This window comes from Polypterus senegalus, chromosome 10, assembly GCF_016835505.1.
Source record: "Polypterus senegalus isolate Bchr_013 chromosome 10, ASM1683550v1, whole genome shotgun sequence".
In the NCBI taxonomy this organism is placed as follows: domain Eukaryota; kingdom Metazoa; phylum Chordata; class Cladistia; order Polypteriformes; family Polypteridae; genus Polypterus; species Polypterus senegalus.
In genome coordinates, this window is record NC_053163.1 from 24,281,363 (window position 1) to 24,299,382 (window position 18,020).

Consider the following 18,020-nt stretch of genomic DNA (forward strand, 5'->3'; position numbering starts at 1 on the left):
TAAATCTTCATTTTGTAACACACATGCACATGGGAGGCTGCCCGAATGAGAGTAATTCCGTGCCAGACCAAGGGGTGGCGGAGTGTACTAACTCTTCCTCTCACTTCTCTGCAGACCACTTAAGGGAAATTCCACATGGCACCAATGGCGTAACATCTGGTTCCAGCCTCAATGACGCTTCTTCTGCTTCTGGTCCAATTGATGACATCATTTCCAGTCACAGGCCCAATTACATCACTTCCGGTTCTGGCCCCAATGATGACTTCACTTCCTCCGCTCTCCTTTAAAGCCGCCACCTTTGTGCTAGCAAATCAGTTCCATTCTGGACTTTAATCTGTACAAATCGATACCTAATTATCCATTTGCAGCCAGGAATAATATACACAAAAATATAATCATTTTGTCGTTCTTATGACAATTTATAATACAAATATAGGGAGGGACAGGAGCTCATTGGCAAAATGTTCAGTAAATCCCAAGCAGCAATTTCCTTTTTCTTCCTGAATATCTTTGAATCAGAGGTAAAATTATCCCTCTTTTGCTTTTCTTAGAGGTAATTTGAAGACATTCTTCATTTATCTTCTAGACACTCCCATAACCTATCATGAGCTTAATGGGCACCTGAAGAGCCTGAATTTGTTCATTGATTTGATCATCGATTGTTAAATTATGATGGGCACACTCCAGCCATTCTTTTCGATGTGGATAACGTTGGTGATGAACAGAAGGGACTTCACAGTAGCACCGTTAAAACAAATCAATCATAATAATGGGAATGAGTAAGAGAATGACTGCAGGGAGTCGTATTACATAATTTGCCTTCTACTGTTAAGGCAATTCTATTTAATACTCAGGCCTTGACCAACCACCCTTAGATCGATGGCTTAACCTTCTTCTCCAGCTGTAATGTACACCCACACAATCTAACCACATGGCAGCCCTTAAGCTGTGTAAGCCAGTGTTTTCCAAACAGTTTGCCGCATTGTGTGAGAGTAACTCAGATGTGCTGTGGAAACAATAGTGAAGTGCACTTGAGTCTGAACCTGAGAGGGACAACCTCCATGGATGGTCGAGACCAGTATGAGGAGGACAGGACTGCCTGGAGAAGCTGGCACAAAAGCAGCTCTGCAATCGCTATGTTGCAGACACAACACTTAGAGCCTACTTAAGATGCACCTCCAGTCTCCAAGAGTTCATCTGTCTAGGTGTGAGATCACCAGTGAGCCTCACAGGGCTGGTGGGCATTCCAGTTGCCTCTGAGGCACAGAGGGGAGAACAATAGGGCAGAACAGCCTCGAGATTCCTCCGAAGTGCTCACTAAGTGCAATGTCTGCGAACACTGATCTCACTGCTGCTTTTTTTACCAGCTTCTCCAGTAGTCCCGCTCCTTTGGACAGTTAGGGACGTGGATGAGATAGGATGTTTTGTGGTTAGTAAAATAGTGGTATGCCTTGGGATGAATTTGGTTACAAAAAGTGTGCCAATACAAGAAGGTTGAGAAACTCTGGTCTAAGCCATGGTTTAACTCCTATTCACCAAACAAATACCGTATCTATCTATCTACAGTATATGCCCATGTATAATTTGGGTCTTGAAACCAGAAAAATCGATCATAAAATCAGACCCCAACTTATACGGCCGTTCAAAAATGCGACACTTAATTTTTTTAACATCTTTTTACCACCTCCAATCTCGTGTCAGTTTCTCAGACGCATGGAATTTTGTTGCAGCAGCGCAGTTACCAATTTCTTTCACCACTTCAATGACTTTTAATTTAAAACCAGCTTCATATTTTCATCTGATTGAACGCTCCATCGTAGATAAGGGATGCTCTTACGATAAAGGTGTATGAGGGTGTGATATACAAAAACACAAAACAGTGAAACCGTTGCTTCGGAATAGTTCGGGTATTAACGTTTGGTCACAATAGGCTCAATACAGAGAGAAAGAGAGAGAGAGAGCATGCACTGATACAGTGCATTCAAAGTTCAAAGTTTATTGTCATGTGCCCAGAAAGGAAACACATTTCCTTGTACAATTAAATTCTTTCTTTGCTGTCCACACTAAATGCCAATGGTTAACAAACCAACGTATAAAGATAAACATAAATTATAAGTAGCAAACAGATGATAAGTAACAAAGGCGGCATAAAGTATAAAAACAGAATAGAAGTATAAAGTGTAATTGTTCAGGTAGGTGTGTGATGGACATGTCAAATACAGTTGTGTGAGGTAGATAGAGTGAGGTGAACCATGGTTATAAACTCCAGTCAGTTATTTTGGAGTCTAATGGCCTTGGGGAAGAAAATGCTCTTTAGTCTGGAAGTCCTACATTTCATACTTCTGTACCACCTGCCTGAGGGTAGAAGTGTGAACAGTTCGTGTTGGGGGTAGGTGGGTTCCCTGAGGATCAAGGCAGTTCTTCTGCAGACTCTGCAGAGAGGGCAGTGGGGTCCTGGTGATCTTCTCAGCAGTCTTTATCACTCTCTGCAGGCGTTTGCGGTCCACAGCAGAAGTGTTGCCGCACCACACGGTGATGCAGCTGGTCAAGATGATGTCAACAATGCAGCTGTAAATGTTGCAGAGGATCTTAGTTGACATACCAAACTTCCTCAGCCTCCTCAGAAAGTACAGCTGCTGTTGAGCCCTCTTGACCAGCTGTGTGGTGTTAAGTGTCCAAGTGAGGTCCTCACTAATGTAGACGCCCAGGTATTTAAAGCTGCTCACCCTCTCCACTCCAAGCCCTCGGATGAACAGTGTCCGGTGAGGTCTCCTCTCCTTCCTCATGTTCACTATCATCTCCTTCGTCTTGTCTGTGTTGAGGGTGAGGTTGTTGTCCTCACACCATGACACCAGACTGGTCACTCCCTCCTGTAGGCCGCCTCATCCCCACCAGTGATGTGTCCTATCACTGCGGTGTCATCTGCGAACTTTAGGATGATGTTATCTTTGCGGGAGGTGACACAGTCATGGGTGAACAGGGTGTAGAGGACGGGGCTGAGGACGCATCCCTGTGGGGTGCCTGTATTTGTGATAATGGTGGCTGAAATCCTATTACTAATCCTGAAAGACTGTGGCCTGCAGTCAGAAAGTCTAGGAGCTAGTCACAGAGGGTACGGTGCAGGCCAAGTGCAGACAGTTTATGGGTGAATTTATGGAAGATAACTGTGTTAAAGGTGGAGCTGTAGTACACAAAGAGCATCCTGATGTAGGAGTCTTTGTTCTCTAGATGGGAGAGGGAATAATGTAGTGTGGTTGCGATTGCATCTGAGGTGGACCTGTTGGGCCAGTAGGCATACTGTAGGGGGTCCAGGGTGTCCGGTATGCTGCTCTGAATGTGGCCCAGCACCACTCTCTCAAAACTCTTCATGATGATTGGAGTGAGTGCAACCGCACCCACATAGAAAAAAAAGGCAGTGTGCTCCGTAGTTACTCTCTCAGGTGGGCGTTAGCATATCATAATCCCTTGTACCAATAGCGTGAGTTTTTTGCATTCAACTTATATGACCAACATTATAAAATACCAGAAATTATACTGCAAAATCAAGTCCTGACTTATCCGCGGTAGAACTTATCCACGAGTATATACGGTAGCTGTTCATACAGTTTATAAAGAATCTAACTCCCCCCGCATTTACTACCATTTGTACAAATCAAACAGAATCTCAAATACTTGGTTTTTAAAATAAATATATTTACTGTCATACAGTGCCCTCGAAAAGTATTCAGACTCCTTCACCTTTTTCACACTGTTATATTGAAGCCTTGTGCTAAAATCATTTAGACTAATTTTTTCACTCTCATCGAGTAACATTCATTACCTCAGAATGGCAAAGGAAAAAAGGATTTTGAGGAATTTTGTAAATTTATGAAAAATAAACAAAAAAACTGAAATATTATATTGATACAAGTGTATAGACCCTTTGCTATGACACTGGGAGTTTGTCTCAGGTGCATCCTCGTCTTCTGAACATCATTGAGATGTTTCTACTTTGTTTGGAGGTAATTTAAAGTCAACTCAATAGAATGGACAGAATTAGGAAAGGCCGGTCCAGAGAGGGTCCCACTGGTGTGGTTGAATGAATTGCCTGCAGAGCTTAGACATAGGATTGTGTCAAGGTACACATCTTGGGAAGGACACAAAAAAAATTTGCAGAATTGAAGGTTCCCAAGAGTACAGTGGCTTCGATAATTCTTACATCAAATAGGTCTGGAATAGCTACAACTCTTTTGGCTGGCTGGCTGGCTAAACTGTACAATTAGGGCTGGGGGGTGAACTTTGGTAAGAGAGGTGACAAAGAACCTGTTGGTCACGAAGGATGAGGTCCTGAGGACCTATGTGGAGATGGTAGAATCATCCACAAAAATGACAACCACAGCTGCAACACTGCACTAATCTGAGCTTTATGGTAGAGTGACCAGACGATAAATGGAAGCTTGCTTGATATTTGCAAAATGGCACCTAAAGGACTGTGAAAAACAAGATTCTATGATCTGATTAAACCAAGATTGAACTGTTTGGCCTCAATTATAAGTGTCACATCTGGAGGAAAGTAGGCACCACTCATCACCTGCACATCACCATTTCAGAAGTAAAATATGGTGGTGTCTTCATGCTGTGGTGTTGTTTTCCAGCAGTCGGGACTGGAAAGCTTGTCAAGATTATGGGAAAGCTGAATAATGCAATGAGATATCCATAATAAAAATCTGCTACAGAGGATTTTGGATCTCAGATTGGGCCAAAGATTCACTTTCCAACAAGATGATGCCCCCCAAGCAAAAAGCAAAGACAATACAGAAGTGTCTTAGTAACAACTCCGCGAAAGTCCTTGAGCAGTTCAGTCAGCTCCTGGACGAACCCAATCAAATATCTTTGGAGACCTGTAAGTACCTGTTCACTGATGGTCTCCATCCACCCTGAGAGAGCTTCAGAGGATCCACAGAGAAGAAAATGGCTTAAAATCCCCAAATTCGGGTGTGCAAAACTTGTCATGTCATACCCAAGAAGACTCCAGACTGTAATTACTGGCAAAGGGACTTCAGCTAAGTACAGAGGCAAGGGTCTGACGGCTTGAGTTGATGGGATAGTTCAGTTTAATATTTCTAATTATCTTGAAGCATTTTTTAAATTTCGTGGTTTTGCTTTGTCTTGTTTTGAATGTTGCTTGATGAGGGAAAAAAATAATTTAAATGATCTTAGCAGAAGGCTGCAACATAATAAATTGTGTAAAATACAAAGGCACTGTATGCCATACTATTAAAACATTTATTGACAACTCTTTATTTAAACATATACCTCGGCATAATGAAGATGTTACCAACTCTTTATTAAGTAATAAATTGCCTAATCTTAAAATGACTACCAACTCTTTACTTAACAGAAAAACCCAAGACTGCAACATTTACTATAGTCAGGGATATTTCACATAATAGTTATGCATAACCCAAAATAAAGAGGCCTCCAGATTTTGGGAACACGTATTTAATCGAACAATAAATCACCATATACTTAAAATAAGTAAGTATACAGTGATATTTAATAATTCATTTATAATGCAACTGATAACCCCTTTATGTAATGTTGCCCTTTTTCATAATATCAGAAATGACAGCTAATTATGCATTAATTGTTCTTACTCCATGATAAAAGTCATAATGAAGGTCAAAACAATCAGTAATCAAACCTTCCATTTTCATAAACAACTAATTTTGATCAGGGTTATGGTTATAAATTGTTTATTCAGGAGATTTGAGAACAACAAGTCACAGTCAATCACCTAATTAATTAATCAATCAATCAAGCGATGCAGCCTTAACTATTTCAAACAGGCAATGCCCCCTCTACATGCTCAATGCCCATCTCTGGGCCCGTCTCTGGATTTCTGCAGTTCTTAAACAAGAAGGAACTTTAAAGTCCACTCATCTCAATATAATTAACAACAATTTATTTCTTGTATAGCCCAAAAATTATGCCTCAATGGGCATTAACATGCACTGTATTTTGACAGCCCCCTAGCCTTGACCTTCTAACAAGACAAGAAAAAAAAAATGTAGGGGAAAAAATACAAGAATGTTGGGAAAGGCAATTTAGAGAAAGGCCCATTTCCAAAAAGGTTGGAGGTTCAATGTGTGTCCATAAATGAGGTAAATGCACAAGTAATCCACTTAATAGAGCTAGATGGGTACCTCAGAAATACAGTAATAGAAACGATGTTGTTCTTGTAAAATGCTCCTCACCAAGCACAGCGACAGCTCTCAAGGCAAAATGCAAGAATAGATGAGACCACTCACTAAATACAGAACTGACACATATGAGGATGCAGATTTGTGAAAATACATCAAAAGCAAAATAGAAACTCATTAAGAAAAATTAAAAGCAACAATGTCTGTCCATCAGTTAACTGTAGAACCATGGTCAGATTGTAAAAATGGAGTCAGAGACCAGCCAGACACAGTCAGAGTCCTGGAGACCTTGGCCAGCAAGCCACCTCCTTCCTATTGGTTAGTGCTGGGCTGACCAATTAAATATTCTCAAATGTGTTTAAGCCAACTGGGCATCTGAGCGGTGGGGCGAAACCCATCCAAGATGGACCAGGTGTGATTTAGGACTAACTGTTGACTGGATGACAGTCCTCACAGAGTCCACTTATATAACCAGCCATATGGGGTAATGAAAATGACCACTCTGTGTTTGGGGGGCAAGACACAACTTCCTAGAAATTGGAGTGCAAATTCCACAAGAACAGCAGTCGGGGCAGGGGAAGCATGAGGCAGCAGCATTAAACATTGTGCTACAATGCTATCCTCACTTTCTTATATGTTCATTTCTCCAATTAGACAATAGTACACCACCATAACACAAAGTAATAAAACATTTAATTGCAATGTTCATACCAAGAAATATCACCTGTTACAGTGATTTCAGGCTGTATATTAAGTGATGGACCTCACGTAATGTAATGATATAATGATGTAATTCATGTAATGACAAAAAGGAAGCTGACAAAAACGATTGTAACTCTGTTTTGATACATGGTGTTCAGTTTTAAAGCAATACTCCCCCCTAAAACTATCATGGGGAGTTAAGGTATAAATATGGCTACATTTGCACTATCCAGTTATTCCACAGTGGATGTAATATCTCTTGTCGTCTTTAGTTCTAGTTAGCTTCAATTCAAGTAGGTCCTAGTGTTACTTTTGGTGCAACAGTTTTGACTTCTTCAACATCTGACTTAGGACTCTGCATTTCCCTTTGGTTTCTCATTGCTTGATTTCATCTTGACTTCTGGTATTTTGGCCATGGCTATTTCTTTTGACCATGAATTCTCAATTTCTTGTTTAATCATAATAATCCTTGTCCGTTTTGCGTGTTCATAGCATCTGTATGCTTGAGGAGACTTAAAACGCCATCCTGGCATCACAACCGGCCAAGTTGTAGACTTAATGTTATTTTAGAAGAATAAAACACATAGGACTGGCAAGCTTTGTTGGGCTGAATGGCCTGTTCTCATCTAGATTCTTCTAATGTTCTAGAATCGCTTGCAGGGTCAAGGACCCCTCTACTCTGACAACTGGACCACAAGGCTAGAAATTCCATTAATGTTGCCTTATATTCCTGAACCTTCCATTGTTTTAACACTAGAATTACCAGAGCCTATGAAAAAACTCATAGAACCATCCCACCTTAAATCTGTTCACACTTCTCCACCAGCGTCTTTTGTCCTCTAAATCTGCCGATAAAGACAAGCTGCAATCATAGTTTATGCCTACGTTTTGTCATTTACTACTAAAATATGAAAATGTTTCTGTTTTAAAAATGTATTTACACAAATTACTGTAGAAACGGAACACACATGAAATGCGTGTGTTCCAAATAAAAATCTATTATTTTCACTCTAAAATTCTACTTCATTCCCAGCTAATCAATCAAGGCATGAGCTGGGAGAAGTTTGTGCACTTTCTAAGTCATTGGGGGGATAGAATAGCTGGCTGCTTGCAGCTTGTCTTTATTGGCACATTTAGAGGACAAAAGATGCTGGCGGAGAGGTGCGAACGGATTTAAGGTGGGCCGGATCTACGAGTTTTTTCGTAGACTCTGGTAATTCTAGTGTTAAAAGACTTCATCTCTGAGGCAGACCTAATGATGCATGTCAATTTTAACAGAACAAAGTAGTCTGCATGCTGTCAGCTTGGGACTGCATGCATCCCTCTGTACCCCAATAGGCTTTCAATCCTAATTTGAACTCAAATCTCTCTCTATTGGGAGTGGAGTCCCCTGGAAAGACTAAAAATGGTTTCTTCCTGGTTGCCCTTCTCTTTTTCTGTCCTGGATGTTCCTCTGCTCAACTCTGCTGGGGACATTTTGAACACATGCAGTGCCTTATGTCCCACCTCTTGAAGTGACATGACAATATGTTACATCACAGCCAGCACATGACTCCCCTCCTGCACTTTTAGGGACGCGTCTCACACGTGTATCAACCTTATCAGCATGCACTGAAGCGCCCATCAGAATTGCACAAATGCATTATACTTTCTAGCATTAATTCAAGACTGGCAGCTTTGCTGTGTAGCAGTGTGCACAGATGTATTGAGATTACAGCTAATGATGTGCTCCATACTGACTGCAACCTTACTTACTGACATGGGCAAACATTTATTTTGTGCAATAAACCTCAATAATTTAGCACGCAGCCAACATCAGCTCTTAATTTATGGGTGTACTCCAAACAAGAAAGCTGAAAGCAATCACAACAATTTTATTTTAGAGTCAACTAAAGACAAGTAGCAGTAATTGTAAGCTTTTTATTTAATGGATCTCCCTCGGCTAACATACATTACAGCAATCAATGACATATAGAAAAGCAGTTAAACTTAAGTTAAAGCAGAAAGAGAAATTGCAGTTTAAAGCGGTTCATTCAAATGATGCCACACATGTCTCTAACCATGAACTTGGCGATGTTACATTACACAACTTTTTTTATCATGGTGCAGGTCGCTGATCTTGTCGCCGCACCATGTCTGATTACATGACTAAAAATGGCTGAGCAAGTCTGCTTTACTGACTGGGTTACGACTTTCTGATATAGTTGTGTTTGCCCCTTTTTTCAGTCAGTAGCATGCTGCCCCCTTCACCAGTGTGTGAAGGGCTTACAGCTGTGGTGAGTTGAGCTACAATCTCTACCCTTTTTTTTGCTTTTTTCCATTTTGGCATATTACTTAAATTATGAGACGTCAGACAGACGAGCCTCTATTCCATCTGTGAGGTCCAATGTCACCTAATGGAACCGGCGCTGCAAGAAAAGTTAACAGCCGCTGCAGTCTCTGCCTTTTTTTGTCGTGTTACTTAAATTTGGAGACATCAGACAGACAAGTCTGTCTTCTGTTTGTGAGGTCCAAAGCCACAGTACCACCTAATGAGACCAGCACTGTGAAACAGGTTAACAATCGTCATAGTCTCTGCACCTTTGTTTTTTTTTTTCATTCTGTTTTAAACTATGTAAAACACACGAGACATTAAATAGGCACGCATCTCTTCTGTTTGTGAGCTCCAAAGCCGCAGTGCTGCTTACTGGAACCAGCGCTGTGAAAGGTGGTAGTAGTCATAGTCTCTGCCCCTTTATTTATTTTTTCATTCTATTTTAAACTATGTAAAACACACAAGACGTTAAAAAGACAAGCATCTCTCCTGTTTGTGAGGTTCAAAACACGCACGTTCCTTACTCCTTGCCGCTGCAGTCTATACATTGTACTTCCTGATGAGCATCCATTGGTTGTCAGCTCTCCTGTGCCCACAAGCCCACCCCTCCAACTGAAGAGAGGATTAAACCTGTTTGGTTTTATCGCTGACATTTACAGACTAGTTGGTCTCAGTTGTTGGGTATGTCGTATTAGATGATTGGATTCACAGGAGCGAGCCACTGAATGCCTCTAGCTGGCTAAGATTATTGGGTCTAAAGGGCTAATAATAGGGGGAAACCCAAAAAGCTTGGCATCTTGCATAATTAGACATTAAGATGAGTTGAATGGTATATCATTTGTAGGGGGAGTTTTCATGAACCAGTGAAAAGACCAAAAAAAGAGTACTGATTTCAAAGCGTTTATAAATCCTATGAACACAAAATTTGGCTACTAAGTAATAAAAAAAAAAGTAATTTAATTGCCAAAATTGTAGTTATAGTTAAAAAAAAGAAAGAAAACAGAGTGTGTAAGGTAGATCAAGCATGTGGAGCAGCCCAATTTGATAAATTTGTAGAGTGGGGCGCCTTTCATTACGACTTTGTTTTAGGAATTATGTGTCAAGCCAGCAGTCTCCAGAAGACACGGGCTGGATGAAGTAGCTAAGTATGCTTTCCTGACACCCACAATACTCTTCAAAACGGTGTTATAATGATAATAATAATAATCCAAAGACATGCAGGTTAGGTGCATTGGCGATCCTAAATTGTCCCTAGTGTGTGCTTGGTGTGTGGGTGTGTGTGCCCTGCGGTGGGCTGGCACCCTGCCTGGGGTTGTTTCCTGCCTTGTGACCTGTGTTGGCTCTAGTAGACCCCCGTGACCCTGCAGTTAGGATATAGGATAATAAATGGATGGATGGAAAATCAGAAATACGTCAGGTATTTAATGAGAAAGGAAAGCAGCTTTTGTTTGTTATGATAAATGCAGCAGAAAATTAGGGATCTCAGATTCAACAGTGAAATGGAGCAGGACTAGGGGTAAAACAATACTTTGAGATCATTGGAGAAGTGTTTAAAAACTAGTACACCTGCTAACTAAAAAGAAAAGTAGAGCAGTGCAGTAGAAAAATGTGTCTGTTTTATTAATGACAATACAAACTAACAATTAAAAATTATGAAAAATGCTGATTTTGGAAATGATGCGCAAAATGCATGCAAAATATAAACGCAGTGCAGCATGCCATATCTGGAAAACCGAAATTATTGACAGGTAAGATAAAGAACCACACTTTTACAATCGAACATCAGCATTTGCTTTCGACTAAGAATTTTTTCACATAGATTTGAATTATTTGAATATCGATATTTAGTCAAATGTACACCAAGCTGTTAAGTCTGCGGTGAAAAAGAAACAGAGGAAAAATAGCGACACGAAGGGGAAAACGGTAAAGGTGAGCCAAGCCTAAACTCACGTGTCCTATCTTTAAACAAAGCCAAGAATCATAATCAAAAATCAGTCAGAAAACAAAGTACAAATTCTTGCCAAGCATTAATCTTATGTGACGTTCAGGTGCTGAAATGAATTCTGCTGTGTTTAGAAGCTTGAAGAGTTCAAAAAAGGTATATAACAGAGACAGAAAAAAAATAAATAAAAGTCAGTCATGACACTAGCAAGACATTGCATTCACTGGCAAACGTTCGAAAGTAGTCATACGGAAGAAATGGTGTGCAGTTTTCTTAAGAATAATTATAATTGAACATCAATATTCATTCTGATAGCCTAATGTACACCAAGCTGTTATGTCTGCGGTGAAAAAAAAAATCAGATGGGGGGAAAAAATGGTAAATATGAGCCAAGCTTATTCAATAATCGAAAGCGTGTCCTTTTAACAAAGCTAAGAATCATAATAAAAAAATAATAATAACCAAAAAAAGAAATAATTCTTGTCAATTGGCAACTGCAGTGTGAATCAATCTGGTTTGTACATCAACCCTGTATGTGACAGCCCTCCCAGGCCAATGTTACCGTAGGCCCATCAGCTACATGACTGTGTTCAGCACTACAATCAGCTGGGGACCGATCAGCTGATGCGAGAACCTCACTTCCACTTTCGATCTCCAGAAACACTTGCATCAAAATCGGGGTCCGCAAAGTCAGAATCCAATTCAGTGATAAAACGCAAAATGTTTTGCACAGAATATTTTGCTTTGCTCGTTCACTTTGTTCTCTCACCAGATGTCGATGCCGTATAGGTTGCTTGCTCTTCGCTACTCCTGCAAACACTGGGAATTGAGGTCCAATGAACAAAGCTAACGTTCCTTCTAGCAAAGAAAATCAAACTAAAATGTATTGGCAAGTTTTTGCACAGTTTACAGCTAATCGCCATCTTCTAACTCTGAATTTCGACAAAAGTCGACATCCGCCCTGAAAGAGTTAATCTTATGTGAAATTCGAGTTTTGAGGTGAATTCTGTGCTGTTTAAAATCTTGAAGAAAAAGATGTACAAAAATGACAGAAAAAAAATTAAATATGAAACCCAGTCATGACACTAGCAAGACATTACATTCACTTATCAATAGTCTTATTAATCTCATTAATCATTGAAGAAAACATTTTTATACACACAGTTTTAATAAAAAATGTTGAATTTAATTTTATTCCTTATAATTCATACTGCTGTAATTCTTTAGCTATGCAATGAATAATTGATACATGGAAAGAAATACAATTCACTGCCTGGATTAAAACGGCCTTCTTTGCCACGGCCCTCTCGTAGATATGCCAGGTTGCATTTCCTTTCTATATTTTCAGTTTTTATGCTATTTGATTTATAGCCTTCAGATGAGTCCCTTTTTTTGGGTAGTTTACCCATCTAGCACTACTCTCTTGGCTGTTTTGGTGCTTACCTTTGGCTGGCTGTAGTGCTCCAGAGACATGGTAACAACGTTAATGCAGATGATGAACGTGATGAAGAGGTCGAGGTAGTGGCTTGTGCACAGGGAGTGGATGAAGAGCCGCACAGGACTGTAACTGGCATAGTACGGCAGTCGCTGGGCCTCTGCCATAGCAAGATAAAAAGGAGAGAAATATAAAGTAGATTGAAGTTTTGTTCAAATCACTAGATTAGTAAAACAGAATTTGTCAATTCTGACCCATGAATAAGCATCATTTGTTCATTACAAGATGAAAAGAAAGTGAGCCATAGTGGTCGTCGAGTAGAGTTTCAACTAAACTTACTGGGGCAGCTTCCAAAAGTCTTGTCTTGCTCTTGAAACAAGAATTAGAAGACAAATTTATCTTGATTGTTAATAGAAAAATGCCAAGCCGAAGCGTTCATTAAGCCGTGCTGAATGACTGAAATTCAATGCTTTTTAAAAATATGAGTTGCTAAATTATTTAGAAGATAATAACATACAGAAATGATTAGTTTGCTTTTTTTTTTTAATGTACATACTAAATAAAAATAAAACATTGAAGATCAATACTTCTAAAATTGCAAATTAAAAGTTGTTCATCACTTTGCTAAATAAATCATTCAAGCTCGTGTCGAAGGCCGTGCTCAGGAATATTCAGACTGAATGCGAAATTTGGGCTTGGTCAATTCATTACACCAACATTCCTGAAAATGAGGTAGGATAGTAGGACATTTGGTAAATTCACCTTGGAAAATACTCATGATTACGTAAAGTGATCTGAATGTTTGCTCAAATCAATTGGTAAATTTAGTACGCCAAAGCACTCAAATGGAAAGACAGTTTGGTAAAACCTTAAAACAGGATATCTGAATGGAAACCAACAATAAGAATCCCTTTACAGAAGGTACATCACTTGCACTTCTGACTTGCAGATCTATTATAGCAAGTGTGCTCTGCAAATTACCATTGTTTTGAAAACGCATTACACAGAATACCTTTTTGTCATCAAATACGTAACGCATTCAGTCTGAATATTTTTCTCCATTCTTCCATTTCTTTAAACTCATTTATTTTAATACGAGGTCGGTGAGGACCAAATTCTCCAAATTAGGACTTTCAACCCATCCAAGGTTTGTTCCTGCCTTGTATGCTCTGACCAACCAGGATAAGCTCTGGCTCTCCATGACCTTGAATGGAAATAAGCAATGGATGAACAAACCCATCAAGTGGAATTATTGAACATATACCACCACATTCTCGGATCATCAATCCAAACTGGGGACATCCATAGAGAAATATTTTATTTCTAGATGTGCTTTGGAGTGCCACAAGATGTATGTTTACTACAGCCAAAGTCAGTATTGGACACAAGGCAAGAACCAGCTGTGGACAGGAAGCCAGTCCATCAAAGAACCAATTCTAACAACCATTACACCAAAACATTCAAGAACACTTCATCAGTAGATTTATATTTAACTGATTTTTAGCTAAATTAAAGCACTCTTCTACTTATTGCGTATAATTTACATTTAAAGGCTACAAAATATGCAGCAAAGCACAAAACACAAGCATAATGTTGAACATAGAAACAACATGCAATAATTACACTTATATTTGCATACTGTACACATATACAGTATAATGTCAGATCCACCTTTCTATCTGCCAATCTATCCTGCCTATTATACTAAAACTCCTATCTATCTATCTATCTATCTATCTATCTATCTATCTATCTATCTATCTATCTATCTATCTATCTATCTATCTATCTATCTATCTATCTATCTATCTATTGGTCTATCCTGCCTACTATACTTAAACCATTCTATACACAGTATTTGTCTTATCCTGTCATCTAAAATGAATATCTTTCTAATGGTCAGTTTAGGCACGTCGTATATACTTATATTTACATGTATGTAATTAGATTCTTTCTTAAAACTAAACAGCTTTTTAAAATATCAAAAGGTTTAGATTTTGTGTCTAACTGTCTTAGGTCCATCAGCTGCCCCATCCTAAAACTGTACACTCCGCCATACAGTGAACTACACCATGGTAATTCCAGGAAAAAAACGCAAAACTCAGACAATGGGATCATGACTGATGACGACAGATCCATGTCAAGGTTGCATTTTTAAAATCAGGAGAGATGCCTTGGTATTAAGTATAGAAATGGTTTAGAATAAGTATAGATTGTGTAGATGCCCAAAAGAAATGTCTGTTGGGAGAACTAAGAATATAAAACAACCAGTTTGGTTTTTTTTAATTAGTTTTTGGTAAATTTAATGAATAAACGACTCAAGCTAAAGACTTGAAAAACCCTTTAACAAGAATATTAGATGGACAAATTAAGCATGGGACGTATGCAAAGAGAATATTTTAATGCTAGATTTAGTAACATTTGCTAAGATTTTTACATGGCAAAAGGCCAATTCTGAAACTTTAGTCTGCACCATTGAGCATGCGAAATATGCATTCTGAATGTTTTTAGTCATTGTACTGAAATACTATATTCCAAAAGTGGTAGCACTACTACTTTGGCAGCATTGAGTGCACAGCAGGAATCCTGATTCTGAAAATGTGTTGATCTGATAGAGTGAGCAGCCAGGGTAAATTTATTATAAAAAGTCAAATGTGTGTAGGCCAAACACACTAAAAACACACCAGAACTTGGCTTGACAAATGTAGTTCACAAAACCGCAGTGCTGAATATTTAATAGAAAGCACCCAAATTGAAATTTCCATTGATAAATTCAGTAGACTAAAAGAGTCAAGTGGCATAATAGCTTGGTAGTTATTTTGCCTTGGAGAAAAAATCGACTGTTCAAAGACCAAATTTTATGAGCTGAATTGGATTAGTAGATGCAGCTAAATAACATTTGGGGCAAATCAAAAGAAAAAACTGACAAATGTTAGTAGCCAAAAAAATCAAAAAGAATACCTGCAACCAAAGCCCAAAATTAAACTCAAAACTCTTAACCAGAACTAACAAAAAGAGGTCTCTAACTAAACACGCCAAGAGCGATATGAGATTCTGTTTACACGACTTACTATGAACAACATGGCCGAGGTCATAAAAAACAACCACAAAATGGCAGTGACGCGTTTCCACTGTCATGCGCGTGCACATAGGGGACAGTTTAAGGGCTCAGGTGATGGTAATTCTCCACTACTCAAGTGGCTGGCACGCTATGATAGCATCTTCTCTTTCTTTTCCTTTACAGAATGGAGAGATTGATGGCTTTTCCACCACTGACATCACTTCCACTGTCCGTCTACTTGACCCCGCCTCTTCCTGCCGGAAACAGTCTTAACCAGAAGAACTGCCAGCTTTGGCAGCCATATTCGGATTCCCTTCTGAAAAGGCTCAACATAACACTTTCACCTGCATTTACTCTTTTTTGAAGTGTCAATTAAACAGGGTTTGCCTATGGGTGCCTGAAAACATCACCATCTTTGCTTTGCCCATTAAAATAACAGTAAAAAAGAAATATGATATGAAATATTGCAAATATTAAAGATAATAAATTCACAATGGGTTTACAGCTGTACGTATGTGTACACAGTTGTTTTCTATCTTGTGCCCTGAGCACTAGGATAGGCTGTGCCCCTAAATAGATTAAAACAGGGGTGGGCAAAGTTGTTCCTGGAGGGTCTCAGTGACTGCAGGTTTTTGTTCCAACCCAGCTGCTTAATTAGAAAACAATCCTGCCATGTCAGATTTTTTCTTTTTTTTTCCTTTCTAAGGATATCACCTAAATGATTTGAAGTCTAAAATGGATGAGTAATTCTCAGACCTTCACTTTTTTCTCCTCACTTTCAGTCCAAGTATTTCATTAAACCAAACGGGTGTAAATGGAAACAATCTAAACTGCTGGTTTCTTTTGTGATTTACATTTTATTGCTATTAAGGAGCAAATAAAAACAAAAATACAGCTGTTTCACATCTAAAATAAGCAATACGGGTTCAAAATCTTAATGAGTGAGACAACGAAAATGAAGCACAAGTGTTACTTGAGCAATAAGTGCTTCTTATTAGGGTTGAATGGGTTGGAACAAAAACCTGCAGCCACTGCGGCCCTCCAGGAACGACTTTGCCCACCCCAGAATTAAAAGGTTTTGATAATGTTATGTCATGTTGCTACCCCGAACAATCAAGCAAATTAAACTGCAAAATTTAATATCTGGCACACTTGAAGGAATGCTCTACCGAAAAATACCATATATTGTCAAACACACGCAAATAGGGGGCAGGCAACGGGCCCCACGCTACTGGAAAATAACAATCGAAGGGAATGGACAAGGAATGCTTATGCCTCTCCAGGAGAAAGAAGGTCGATTAAACATACCTTTTGGAACTCAAACGCAGTTATACACATCCATAACACATAATCCACTTCCGGCTTTTGAAGGCACGATGCCATTGGATGACTTCATTGCCGGTCCAACCCTGACGACCTCTCTCCCAACTCTCCTCATCTCCGGTCCTCTTCCTCCATTACAAATGTTATTTCCTGTCTGTCTGCTATAAAAGTCCCCCGCTTCGCTCAATCAGTGTCTACTGAAGTCTGTCGTATACTCAATTTGTGTTACAGAGAGATGAATCGAAGTGACCAACAGTATACGGGATGGCATCCCAAACCTTTATACGAGTCTTTGTGCTTTGTCTTTCACAATATATACATTTTTTTATTTCTAAGTTACCCTATTTGTAGTATGTAGTGATGGCACAAAATGTTTTTTTCATCTTATGTTTCTGTACAGAATGTATGTAATGTTTCTAACAGATTGGGAGACCAGAAGAACACTGCCACCTAATGTACAGGGGGACTGACAGTTCTTTATATGCCGTGTCCCCTAGTGACCAACGCTGAAAAAAGGCATCCAGTCATTCAGACCCTCCTCTCCCTGAGATTCCTGTCTTCAATTCAAAAGGGCGATGCCATGTGAACGGCATTCCTGTGTGTGGACTACTTTTACTTTCTGGAGGTATTTATTTAACAATATTTTAGCAAAAAAAATGCATGCAGTTTGGCCACTGTGAGCACACAACTGGATGACTTGACGTGCGGCTTATCTGAAACATTTTTGGTATTGTTTGCTGTTGTCAAACGCTGGTCATCATTGGATGCTGTTTTATGAGAAACTTTGTTATGGCCAGTCTCCATGAAAACCATCTTCTTCCGCTTATCTGAGATCGGGTCGCGGGGGCAGCAGCTTGAGCAGAGATGCCCAGACTTCCCTCTCCCTGGCCACTTCTTCTAGCCCATCTGGGGGAATCCCAAGGTGTTCCCAGGCCAGTCGGGAGACATAGTCTCTCGAGCGTGTCCTGGGTCCTCCCCAGGGCCTTCTCCCAGTTAGAAAGGTGCCTAGAACACTTCACCAGAGAGGTGTCCGAGAGGCATCCTGATCAGATGCCCGAGCC

At 39.6% G+C, this 18,020-nt stretch overlaps 1 protein-coding gene across 2 annotated transcripts in view; it reads right to left on the bottom strand.

Annotated features, from left to right (window-relative positions):
• LOC120536964 (voltage-dependent T-type calcium channel subunit alpha-1I-like) overlaps positions 1 to 18,020 on the bottom strand; it is an 808,892-nt gene that overhangs the window by 83,147 nt on the left and 707,725 nt on the right. For both annotated transcript variants that reach the window (XM_039765546.1, XM_039765545.1), the window contains exon 26: positions 12,584 to 12,735. In XM_039765546.1, coding sequence (XP_039621480.1) covers positions 12,584 to 12,735 — 152 coding nt within the window. The remainder of the gene's footprint in view (positions 1 to 12,583; positions 12,736 to 18,020) is intronic.